The following is a 13,125-nucleotide window of genomic DNA, read 5'->3' as shown; positions in this document are numbered from 1 at the left end:
TTATTGAAGTACTATTCATGCTTTTCCTTTTCTCTCATTATCCCATACCCACTGGCCGCTCTGCCTTATAGTATCTTTTCTGATGAGACCGTTGCTGAAGAATACACATTCAGCAGTATTTTGGGATGAAATGTCTGTTATGATAAAGCAGAATGTGTCCACATTTGAATTCATTCCTTATCTTTTTATGATAAATATATGTAAAACTAAATTTAATTCTTTTAAATATGAACATATTTTGTAAAAATCAGTTCTTCCCATTTATCATCTATGTTCACATACCTAAGTATTTCTACTACGTGTCTTCATTACATATATATGTATGTACATATACATAATATATATATATTTATCAAAAATCAATTTTTAGTCCTTAATTTTCAGATGTACATAGGTACATGGTTGCATCCTAAAAGTTTTTTGACCTCATTATTTTTAAAATTATATCTCTCCACTTACTTTGAATTGGCTCATATTATTTAATACCAATGTTTAAATTGGCCTTAACGTTTACTTCAATTTATCAATATAGTAATCCAATTCAAACATAAATTCAGAATCAAATGTCACGAGAATCTACCACATTTAATTTCATCAAGAACAAACATGACTCTCCAGCTCACCAGCCTAAAGTAATTTACATGTTACTAGGTCATTGCCAATTTATGGTATTATGGTATTTTGTTTTAAGCCTTTAATTAATAAAGGAGTTCTATAATTTATAATTTATATATGTGTATACACATATATACAGAGAACAGGGATCTATAATATTGTTTATCAATCTTTAATATGTGTATCTCACACACACACTGTATCAAGGGAGATGTCTGTGGTGATGTTTACACAATGTTAACGGTGCCCTGCATCTAAATTTTTGGAAGCAGTACATCAGTTGAAAATACAAGTAGTACAATCGAATATATGGCAGAATAATATTTGATTATGGCAAAGTTTCTCAAAACAAAGAACCATCTGATTGATTTTCCAAGAAGCAAATATAGTGTAAATGAATTGGTATAATAATTATAATCATTAAATTAAAATTAAATTTCATTTAGGGTTTATTGTTCCACTTCAGTTTAAAAGATCTGTACCATACTCATATTTAGTAATATATTATTATATGATTTCTAGATGAAGTTTCAAAATCTCAAAACTTCTAAGGAAATATGGTAATATAATTAACATATACATTTTTATGTAGATAAATATACACAGATATATACATACATATATTTATAATAAACGTGTGGTATATATGGTATATGTACATATATGTTTGTACATAAACATGCATGTATGTAACGTTTTATTGTGCTACCACATGATAACTAATCAATAAAAATTTAAACTAGTTTCTAATTTAAACTAGAAATAGTAATCTCAATAGCTTTCTTACAAAAATGTAGAAAGGCATATTTAACTAAACTTTTTTTCTATGCAAAAAGCATTTTTTTAAAGTCACAAACTAAGAGTACCAATAAAGAACTGGCTCAGTTAACTATTTTGTGATGGAACCAAGTTATTTTTGGTTGATGCCCCTAAATTTTAATTTTCAAACATCACTTTGTCTAGTTTCCACTATGTACATTTTCAGTTAGTTTCAACCAGAAATTGACTGTAAAAAATAAAGTGCAGAAGCTTTACTGAAAGAGTTTTATAGCTGAAACAAGTATTTGGTTTTTTTTTTTTTACACTAAAATTATTACATCAGCTATCTTCGCAATTACCTTTCTGTGACTGAGCCAAGCTAAAATTACTGTTTGATGAGAGCTTCTGGCCTTGTGTGCTAGAGCAGCTTCCTCCCAAGAAAAATTGGGTTGGATTTTTAATTAGGCTTGTCTCTTAAGCAGCACTATAAAGAGAGCGTGGTAAGACACCCAGCCTGCTGCTCGCCCATAGACGTAGATTCAAACTAAATTTCCACAATTTGCTTTGTGTGTCTCTGTGGAAATTACCCGACCTCTCAAAATTTTAGGGAACTCATCTGTACAATGGGGAAAGCAATCCTATCTACTTCAAAGGTCTCTATGAGAAGTTAATTAGATAACACCCATTAAATGTACAAAGCCTAGCAAATAAAAAGCGTGCCACAAATATTAGCTATTTGTTGTGGTGGCTGTAGAAACACCTCCAATTTCATGATTTTAAACCCTATTTAGCCTTTTGTTGACATGAATAGTTTATATTTAACTAGCAACATAGGGAGTTCCACCGCAAGTTCCTGTCAATATTTTTTTCAAAAGCCTGGCTAAAAGAATCAATAGGCATTGCTCATGGCCGGAGGGCTATGAAACACAGCACAGGCCTTCCTAACATTCTGGACTCATTTCCTTTGTTAACACAGGTCTGCAGAGATTCTACCCAGACCGTATCCTCAGCCATGTTCCTGGCTCCACGGAACATTTCTTCATGACATTAGGAGACACTCTCTCTATGATGTCCCACAGGATGAAAACATTTCCCTCCAATCTGGCTCAGAAGTAGTTCTGCCTTTCCACCAGAAGTGGTTTGGTTTTTTGAATTTTGTATCTGATTTTTCTTGTTTTTTCTGTTTGTCTGCTTGCTTCTTTCACTTTGGCCTTAAAATGACGCAGACCAAGTTTGCTTACTGCTCTCTAGTGTCTCTGCAGGACCCCACAGATGCTCTGCTGCTCATCTCACTCTGACTTCTGTGATTTCTTTCTATTCTGTTTGCCTGTTCTTCTGACTCATGTTAAATGTGTTTTACCGTGTTTCACTGTATGAATCATTGTAAGCTATCTTAAATTCTCCTTGAATAATGTCAAACATTAAAAAAAAATCAACTGTGGCCTCTATTACAACATAGAAACACAAGTATCTAAAATACTGTTTCTGTTGCTGCAGATACAAATGGAATTATCTTATATAAACATGTGGTTGAATTTACTTATCATGTTAAAAGAAAGCACAGACAGGTAAAGTGTGTATAAGTTGGAGAAAATTAGGAGAACTATAAACATAATTAAGAGAATAAAGGAACTGACTCTTGCTGATCAGGTATCTGAACTGAGTGGCTGCACAAGAAAACATGTTTACCTTGTACCAAGGGTTTGCACTAATTATATAAAATTATATGCTGTTCTATTTGGCAAAACTTCTGGACCATAAAACATTAAAGAATATGTAGAAAGAAGAATGTTGAAAGGAATAAATGCTCACTATGTATTTTGGAAATCTTTAGAAAGCAACTGTGATTCAAGTGCTTTAATGGAACCATATACATTATCTTGTTTTTATCTTGGAACTGCTTTTCACTTACTTTCTATTTGATGCAATCAAACGCTCTGAAAAATAAACTGAACTGAACGATACAACATTTGGGAAAAGTAAAAGAGAGATTATAACACTTGGCATTTTTCTGCTTCTCTCTTCAATTTCTCCAAATGTGTTTCCAAAGACTTTTTTGGATGAAAAGATAAGTGTAATAAGAGGCTGGAAAATGCCCTTTTTTCACTGTTTTTGTGTGAGTAGATTTTACCTTGGAAATATGAGTAACCACTTTCTTTCAAATCACAGCACAGAAGATACTTGTAAATGTTAATGCTTTCCTCCATCATATGTTAACAAATATTTATTCAGATTCTTCTAAAATACATAACACAGATCGTAAGTTAAAATAAGAATATTACAGCCAATGTACCGGGACCTTCATTATAATCATCTCATGAATTAAATTGATTTTTCTTTTCCACAACCTGTTTCAATCTATCCTTTAAGTTTGCCATTTTCTTAAGCAGATTGCTTGCTCCAACACTACTTTATTTTTTTCATGTTTGTGCTTTTCTAATAGGGCCAGCAAAGACAATGTAAAGTATCTCTATCTGCTTTAAAACTCAAAAAATAATGTTTTTAATTGGTCTTCCATTTAACTATATTTTCAGTTAAGGAAGATTCTATTTATCTCTTCTTGAAAGCAACAATACTTGCTCAAGTATATCAAATATTATTTTTAAATAAAAGAAAAATTTAGATGTCCTCAATGGACTAATAAAAAGTATTATATTAGTTTTTGGCTTTAGTTTCATTGTTTCTGAGAAAATAAAGAAAGGAGAAAAAATAGTTAATCTGACAAAATATAGCATCTAAATCTAACAGGTAAGCTCTACTCTTTTCATTTCTCATTTTCATTTTTTTTTTTGTAATGTATGTTACTAGGAAAATGGAAGAGGAGAACAATTATGTATTTAAAATTTTCTGTATCATATATATATCAGATGGCAAATATTAACTGAGAAAGTTGGTTTATTATCCTTCAATTTCATTCTCAATAAAAACTGATATAGTTTTAAATATAATTATTCAGAAATTTGTTAATTAATTCATGGTGAGTATGGCCATTAAAATATGAAGCAAACCTATTGAAAGCAAACACATCAGCACATATGCATCTACTAAATCCATGTATAATGAAATCTTAAGAAAAAGTAAAATCTAATTGGTAAGTAATTTGCTTTTGGTTAATTCTACAATGTGTATGAGTAACAGTATCAGACACTGTTTTGTAAAAGTCTAACTGTATTCTGGGCTATCTTAATTTTGTAAAGGACTGTGACTTCTTACAACATAATGAGTTAAAAATAAGCATTTCTTCTTGGAAAGAGAGGTTACTTCTTTCTCTACCAAAATGAAGCTCAAAACTAAGTATTTTGGAAAAACAGCAGATGAACACATTTTATGTCAAAACAATGAATCAGCTAGACTTTGAATAAAACCAAATCACATTTCTCTTTTTTTTAAAAGAATCGTGACTTATACTTTGAAAATTAAAAAGTAGGATTTCATTCTACATTGAGTTTGTGTTTTATTTTGATGATGGCTTTGATTTATTTTACAGCTATTACGTGTCTATTACAGAAAACATTTTCTCAAGCTATGCTTTTGAAATGTCTGTGCTTTATGATCTGATAAAAGATCATTTATGGTCATTCTCTGTTGATAACCTCTTCAACTTCAACTACATCTTTGTGTTACGCATACTTAAACTAAATTGGCATGTGATTAGAAATACTTTCATAGCAATTCAACTGAGGATACGCAGATAAGAAAGTTTACACAAGTAAGTAAACTCTCAGATACAACAATATATTTCATATGTCCCAGCTGCGCTTATTTTTTAACAGATTTTCACTGATTTGATAGGATAGCACCATACGTCATATGTATAATACACACAGTTCATGTGAAACAAATGAGACAGAAGGAAATAATCTTAATATAGGGCTAAGAAAGTGGCTGTGGGGAAGAGATAATGGAGTTTTAATCCATTACCAAACTGAAAAAACAGCAGGGTGATGGTGAAAGAGGGAGCTGACATTCAGGGCATTTATTGATATGAATCAAATATTACTAGATAAAGTCAATCCTCTCCAAGTACACAATACTATTACTTTCACATGTATAATTTTATCAAATTCTTCAGTGTCCAAGTATGGCAAATATTATTTTTATTTTGTCTGTTTGCTCAGACACAACACTTAGGAGCCATTATCATTGCCTACCTCTTCTCATACATCAAATCCATTACAAATTCTGTAGGTTGAACCTTCAAAAGTATACCCTTAACCTAAGTCCCTCCCTACATCCATCCCCTACCACCAGTTCGGGCCACAGTGAGCTCTCCCCTGGACTATTGCTGTGGACTCATAACTGCTCACCTGGTCTTCCACTCAACAACCTTGTAAAATTTAAGCCAAAATGTTATTTCTCTGTGGAAAACATTTAAAGCGTTGCTACTTCAAAGAAATATAATGCAAGTTACCCATGTAAATTCAAATTTTCTGTAGCCATGGTAAATTAAAAATAAAAATGGTGAGGTTAACTTAATACATTTGAATGTATCCAAAAATGATCATTTCAGTATGTAATATATTAAAGGATATTTTATTTTTTTTCTGTACTAAATCTTTGAAATTTGGTATGTATTTTATATTTATAGCACCTCTCATTTAGACCTGCCACTTTTCAGGCACTCAAAAACCACATGCACCTAGTGGTTACTATATTGGACAAAGAGTTACAAGGATTTTCTCTCTTACCAGAGTAAAATGTTAAGTCTTTCAAGCGGCCTATGAGATCCTGCATAACTAATTTCCTACCATGACTTCTGTATCTTGATATGATAAGCATGCTGCTACCTCTGGGTTTTCATATCTGCAGTTTCCTCTTTATGGGATAACTTCCTCCAGCTTTTCCCCGCTGCTCCCCTCCCTCCTCCTCCACACAATCAGAGCCACATGAGTTTCTCCCTCACTTCTCTCAGGTTTCTGCTCAGATTTCAGCGTATTAAAAAGGCTTTCCTCAATCGTACTATATGAAATAGTACTTCTCTTCCATAATTCCATATTGTTACTTTTATTTGTCTTTATTACAGTTATCACTACCTAACACCACAATATATATCAACATACTTTTATTATTGCACTTGCTGTTTTCCCTCAATAGGGGAAACTTCATGCGGACAGGAACTTTGTTCACTGATAAATCTCCAGTGCTTACAGCCAAGAGCTACCCTCTTTTAATGAATAGATCTCCAGCTTCAACATATGGATATTAAGACTCAAGGAGTTTAATTAACTGGCCCAAGGCCTCTTTACTAGCCACTGGTGGGTTAGGGCGTGAGTTTAGGTCTCCTGAACTTAAAAAAAGCAAAGCCTTCCCAGGAAAATAAAAATTATATCACTCGGAATTTCATGTGATATTTCCCCCAAAGTGTTTTCTTATAGGAATTTGAATAGAATAAATAAGCATTGTAGCTTTTTTTTTCTCTCTACAAAGAATCACGTTGTAAATTAGGAGTTGACAATTTATAGCCCACTGGCTAAATCCAGCCTATTGCTTGTTTTTGGAAATAAGGTTTTATTTACAAAAGTATTTTGCTACAAAAATTATTAACTATTATTAACATTTAAATATTATACTACAAAGAAGTAATTTAGTGAAGCAACATTCTTAAAACTTTAAAATATTATGCCTAATTACTAAAATATTAATCTATCCCTTTATAGAAAGGTTCCTGAGTTCTCTTACTCTAAAGCAAAGAGTAGATAAAAATGATCAAACATACTATGTTTATTGACTTGCATTTCAACTAAACCTTTCCCATCAATACCAAGTCTTTATTACACAGATACAAGAAAATTTAAGTGCTAGCACTTATTTTTTGCTGTTTCATAGGTTTTCTTTCCAAGAGTTTTATAATTCCTATCTTAGAAATACATATCTTGGCTAGATTTCTAAAGTACACTGTAACCTTACCTCCAGAAGCTATAAATTAATTACATAGACACATTTCAGATGCTATGTAAATATTTCATGGAGAAAGGCTCTTCCACATCAAAGCAGTAACTACTTCAATGAAGTCCTAATATCTTTGATTTTCATATTATATTTAGAAAGTAAGAGAAGTGACCAATTCTGACACCTAAATTATCAATTCTGATTCATATTGTAACACAGTATTTCTAAACTCTTTATACTTTTGGGAAAAAATGCCATTTCTACAAATTCTTAATGATTTTAAATTTTAGAATCCTAGACTACTTTCATTTACTTAGGCTTCATGGTGAAGTGGAAGGAAGAAGGAAGAAGACATAATCAATCTTATGATTACCATGGGAAAGGGGGTGAGAAGGGATACATTTGGGAGTTTGAGATTTGCAAAAGTTAGCCACTATATATAAAAAAAGATTTAAAAAAACATATTTCTTCTGTATAACACAGGGAACTAGGTTCACTATCTTGTAATAACCTGTAATGAAAAACAATATGAAAACGAATATATGTATGTATATGCATGACTGGGACATTGTGCTGTACACCAGAAATTGACACATTGTTATTGACTATACTTCAATTTTTTTAAAAAAGCAAACATTTCTTAGCTTCTTTAGACACTATTGCCAATCATTTATTGGCTTTAATAAGATCTCCTTAACCTTATCCTCACAGCTATTTCTTCTACTCCTTAATCTCAAGAATTGGTAAGAGAAACAAGGCTCTCAAGAGAGAAATTCTAGGGTCAATCTAAAATACTTCAAAATATGCATACATACGCAAGGCCTTTAGGGGGCGTAGAGTCTCATTATGGGGGAATTTGCTGAATTCATTATTATAATTAAAAAGAGATGTGTTTCATTACAAAGGGTTATTGGTTAATTCTATAAGCATAAAATAACACAGGTAATAAAAAAAATTCAGTAGAGCCATTTATTCCTAGGGAGTGGGGAGTAATCATGAGCTCTCTGTAGCAGTTAACATTTATTCCTTGAGCATTCTGTTTTCTAGGCATTGTGCTCTTAGCCATCAAAGGACACTGACTCCTTCTGAAAGGACACTGGCCTTCTACTTGAGTCTGTCTAAAGGGCAAAATAACAGTGATGATCATATGGATTTCAAGTTTTCCCTTCATAAGGTAGGGATGTCTCATAGGAAATTAGAAAATGGCTTTGATGATGATGTGGTTTGTCATCTAAAAATGTCTACAGGAAATGAATGTGCTGGTTAGTTTGATCACTGGAACAATAAATTCCTATTTTTAGTTAACAGACTGGCACTCTGCTGTCTACCTTGGTTATACATGTATTTTCACTATTCCCCTATCTTCCTACACTGAGAGTGAGTTTTGGGAGTTTCATGGTGCAGAATTAGACCTAACAGTCCTTATCACTACTTTCATCTATTAAAGTAGCTTTCAAGAAGGAACCATAATGACTATATCCTGTCTGAATCCAAGGATATGATGTTCTGGAAAAGATAAAACTATGGGGACAGTTACAAGATTACTGAACGTTGTGGGTTAGTGGGAAAGGGGGATTTGAGTAGGTGAAGCACAGAGACTTTTCAGAGCAGTGAATCATTTCTGTAGGTTACTACTATGATGGATATATGTCATTATTACATAGGTCCAAACCAAGAACCTACAACATCAACAGTGAACCCTATGTAAACTATGGCTTTGGGGTGATTATGATGTGTCAAAGCAAGTTCATTGACTGTAACAAATGTAGAACTCTGGTGCAAGATACGGATAGTGGAGGAAGCTATGTTGGTGGGGGGAGGAAGTATATGCGGAAATTCTCTGTATCTTCTGCTCTGTTTTGCTACAAACATAAAGCTGGTCTAAAAAATAGTCTTTTTTTAAAAAAGGGATCCCAAATTTTTGTGCTAAATAATCTCTTAATTAAAACAGATTAAGAAAAATCTACAAAAAGGAATCTTACAAGTGCCTGCTCTGCTTACTGCACTAACAAATTTATATTTAATTGTATCAAAAGCAACACAAGACTAATAACCTTATTCCAATTTTTGAAGTAAGAAAATGTGGCCCTAAGTGTTAAATAACTTACCCAGAGGTCATACAGCTGTAATAGGATTCAGACTTGTTTGTCTGAATCCCTTATCTGAGCTGTATTACTAAACTATGCTCTTAGAACAGAACATGCAGGAACTCTGGCATCTCCCTGCCTTACCCTACTAACTTTGGTCACTAACCTCATTTGCATAGAACATCTATTATTCACTGAACATTCACACTGTCCTAGATGGGCTATACTATTTGCTTCTTACAATTCTATGACAGAGGTTTTAGTAGCTCTGTTTGACAAATGGTCAAACTGAGTCTAGGGAAGATTAAATTATTTATCCAAGCTCGTGTTTCAAAACCAGTATCATGTGAAGTCAAAGCTCCTTTCACAGTGATTCATTTCTCTCAAGACTTGAAAGACCCCTGATTTTTCCCTTTCATATCTTCATATCCATGTAGGAGGAATAAATCATATAGTTGCTACGAAATTATACTTTTATGTCACCATACTTCTCGGTTTTTATAAATGTTTGTCTCAATACGAGAAAAGGGCATCATGATTTTGCTTGTACAAAACTTTCACTCAGTGAAATGTATCGAATGCCTATTATATCACTGAAATTATAGTAGTGAAAAGTAGGTTTCCTATTTTTATGGAGCTTATATTAAACTAACATATAATATAAACTTTAGATAATGCTTTGAGGAGAAGCAGAATAAAGGGTTAGAGGTTGAAAAGAGTGCCATCTCTTTTGGATAGCGTAATCAGAGAAGGCCTGCATCATTAGATGACATTAAAGTAGTTAAGAGACAGGCATAATCCTAATTCTTTTCAGGTGTAATCAGCTATTATTTTAATAAAGGTTAAGAGTGTATAAAGCACTTGTGCAGAAGTAAACAAGGCACTGTCTGATTGCTATTGCCTGTTTAAATGCTGATGATTACCTCTTTCATAGGACATTTTATGTGACACCCAGAGGTTAAATTTTATGAAATATCAAGAAATAATTGTTACAAAGCACAGATACTTATGCCTTAATCAGTACCTATTATATTTTGTTTGACATATAATTACTAAATGGTTACCTATCTGACTGTCTGAAGCTTCTTCTGGCAACTTGGAAGTGTGAGATAATTTGCTAGAAAGAGGCAAACTGACAGTAACCAACATCTGTCAACCTGAACTCAATAAAAGACTAGGAACAGTTAGTACATATCACTATAAAATTATTAAATGATGGCAGGCTAGGTTAGAGTAAAGAGTAAAATAGTAAAGACATTTTAATAATCCTTGATAACATTTAGACTATCAGAGAACTGTGAATTCATAACCACAACTTTGTCTGAGTCAACAATAACATGTTCAGACATATTTGGTGTACACTGTTCAAAAGGGAGAGGGAAAAAAATTATGATAATAATAAATGTCATAAGTTTGTAACCTACTATAGGTAATGATTATTTGTATCCAAGAAGAATTCAAAATAGGTGTTTTGAGTAATTAATAAATTTGAATGAGCATAGTAAATTGATAATGACATCAAATTTCATTGCATATGCAATATAGAATACTGACAGTAATACAGTGTAACTTGCCATAATTAACCTTTGCTTAAATTGTTTTTATTTATATAATTTTATGCAGAAGTAAATAACTAAATCATAAATTAATATTTTAAAAAGGCAGAGGGACATGACATATATTTTAGAATAATGAAAATATATGTTGTTTAAAATTAGTCATCTTGGTTTTTACAAGAATAAGCTTCAGCAATCTAGACACATCACTTTGAGAAACAGCAGTCCCTGGACTAGCTGGATTGCTGAGATAATGAGCTTTTTGAATAACCTAGGGCCACAAAATCAAGCTATATACTCAAATAATGAAGTTATATTTCATTATTTATATATTTCTTATATGCAGCATTTTTAGATTATGTTGACCCATCCATCAATGCATTCTGAATAATAAGATCGTCTCACATCTAATTTTCATTACTATTTGAAGGTACTCTAAGAATCTTCACATATTTCAAATGAAGCCACCTATTTCAGGAAGAGTAAGCTAAATTATTTTTAAGAAGGTGTTTTAAAATATTTTTTTAATCTGAACACCGTAATGTTTAAAATGAACTACTCTAATAAAAACTGTAACCATATGAAAATAAATATATGAGTAAACAAAAATCATTACTCTGTAAGATCTTCTATCTTTTTTTCCACTAGAGTAGGGGGCACGTTAGAAACAATGACTTGCATATCCAGCTGATTGACCACAGAGACCTGAAAGTAGAGAAAACAATTCATTTGGCTTTTACTCATTAACATTTCTATAATCTATAATATACTATTTCCATAATTTATATAATAAAAATAACATTTTTCTTCCCTACTATGCATAAACACAGTGGTTTCCCATTTATAAATTTAACAATAAACAATTTCTAGCTACACAATCTCTACTAGATGTTGGAATAGGCTGCAAATGACAGAATAGTTGTTTACTATGAAGTTATAGAACCCTAAGTGTCCCTAAGTGCCTTGGACTGTTGTCGGTTTTGTGTTTGTTTCCTTGGTTTTTAAAAAGCATAAAAGAAAGTGCTTCTGTTTGTCTTTTAATTGGGTTATTTAAGAACATTCAGGAAAATAGAAAACCCAGCTTTTAGATTTTATAAATCCAGAGATATCATTTATTCATTGTGACTAAGAATCTTGGATATGAATAGTTAGAATAATTCATTCCATGAGACAACTATCCATAGAATTCATGTCCGTTTTAGCCGACTTCATGTTTGTGTAGATAAAGAGATATATGCATACAACCTTACAGAGGGGGCTAAAATGAGCTAATTTAGTAGCTGTTTATGAATCCATAAACATCTTTCATGTAACATTTACAGAGTTTCTTCTAGGTTCTTGTTTAGAGTAGGGTTCACCGTGAAATACATTCTTGCAAATATTTACAGGAGATAAGGAAACACGTTTTGGGAAAGAGCATCCTTGGCAGAACCAAAATCTCTAAAGTGAGAGCATTTCTGGCTACTTGAGGAACAGCAAATTGGCCCATATTACTGGGTCTGAAGGAGTTAGAGGGAGAAGAGTAGAAAATGAGACCAAATTACCAAGGGCCTCACAGTCTTCTCTAATCACTTCAGAATTTCTCTGAAGAAATGGTGTGATATGAGAAAGTGCTGAGCAGAGAGATAACAGGGTCAGAATTACATTTTAAGATACCACTTTGAACGCTAAGCCAGACTTTAGCAGGGCAAGAGTGGGAGCATGTGAGCAAGTTAGTGAGTTTGTGCAATAATATAGGTGGATTATGATGGCTGTTCAACTGAGTAGTAATGGAAGTATAAAAACTATGCAGATGACACACATATGGAGCATACCTGTTATAGTACCTATATATATATACACAACATTATTTACCAAGGAAGTAAATCTGTTGTTTAATAGAGAAAGGAATCAAGAAAATTTTAGTGTGAGGAACTCAAAGATAAGTTGATCATCAAGTGAAACTGGAAAGACTACAGGTGGAAGAGATGTGATGAGAAAGAGGAGTTCAGTTTAGGAAACATTAAATAGTTTAAATTAAATAGCTTAAACATTAAATAATTTAGGAAACATTAAATATTAAATCTTTAGTAGATATTCAAGTGTAATGGTTGCATGTAAACTTGGACCTAGGGATTTGTTGTTCAGGAATAGACTTTGGGTTGAAGATACAAATTTGAGATTTTTTAGTATATTTTAAAGTTGTGGAACTGAATGAGTTGACTGTCAGTGAGTGCAGA

General features: G+C 32.4%; 1 protein-coding gene across 1 annotated transcript in view; it reads right to left on the bottom strand.

The window, feature by feature from the left end:
• LOC102539006 (protocadherin-15) overlaps positions 1-13,125 on the bottom strand; it is a 379,801-nt gene that overhangs the window by 21,570 nt on the left and 345,106 nt on the right. The window contains exon 26 of the mRNA XM_072971518.1: positions 11,523-11,611. Within this exon, the coding sequence (XP_072827619.1) occupies positions 11,523-11,611 (89 nt within the window). The remainder of the gene's footprint in view (positions 1-11,522; positions 11,612-13,125) is intronic.

The sequence above is a fragment of the Vicugna pacos genome, chromosome 11 (assembly GCF_048564905.1).
Source record: "Vicugna pacos chromosome 11, VicPac4, whole genome shotgun sequence".
Taxonomy (NCBI): domain Eukaryota; kingdom Metazoa; phylum Chordata; class Mammalia; order Artiodactyla; family Camelidae; genus Vicugna; species Vicugna pacos.
This window is presented reverse-complemented; position numbering and strand designations above follow the sequence as displayed.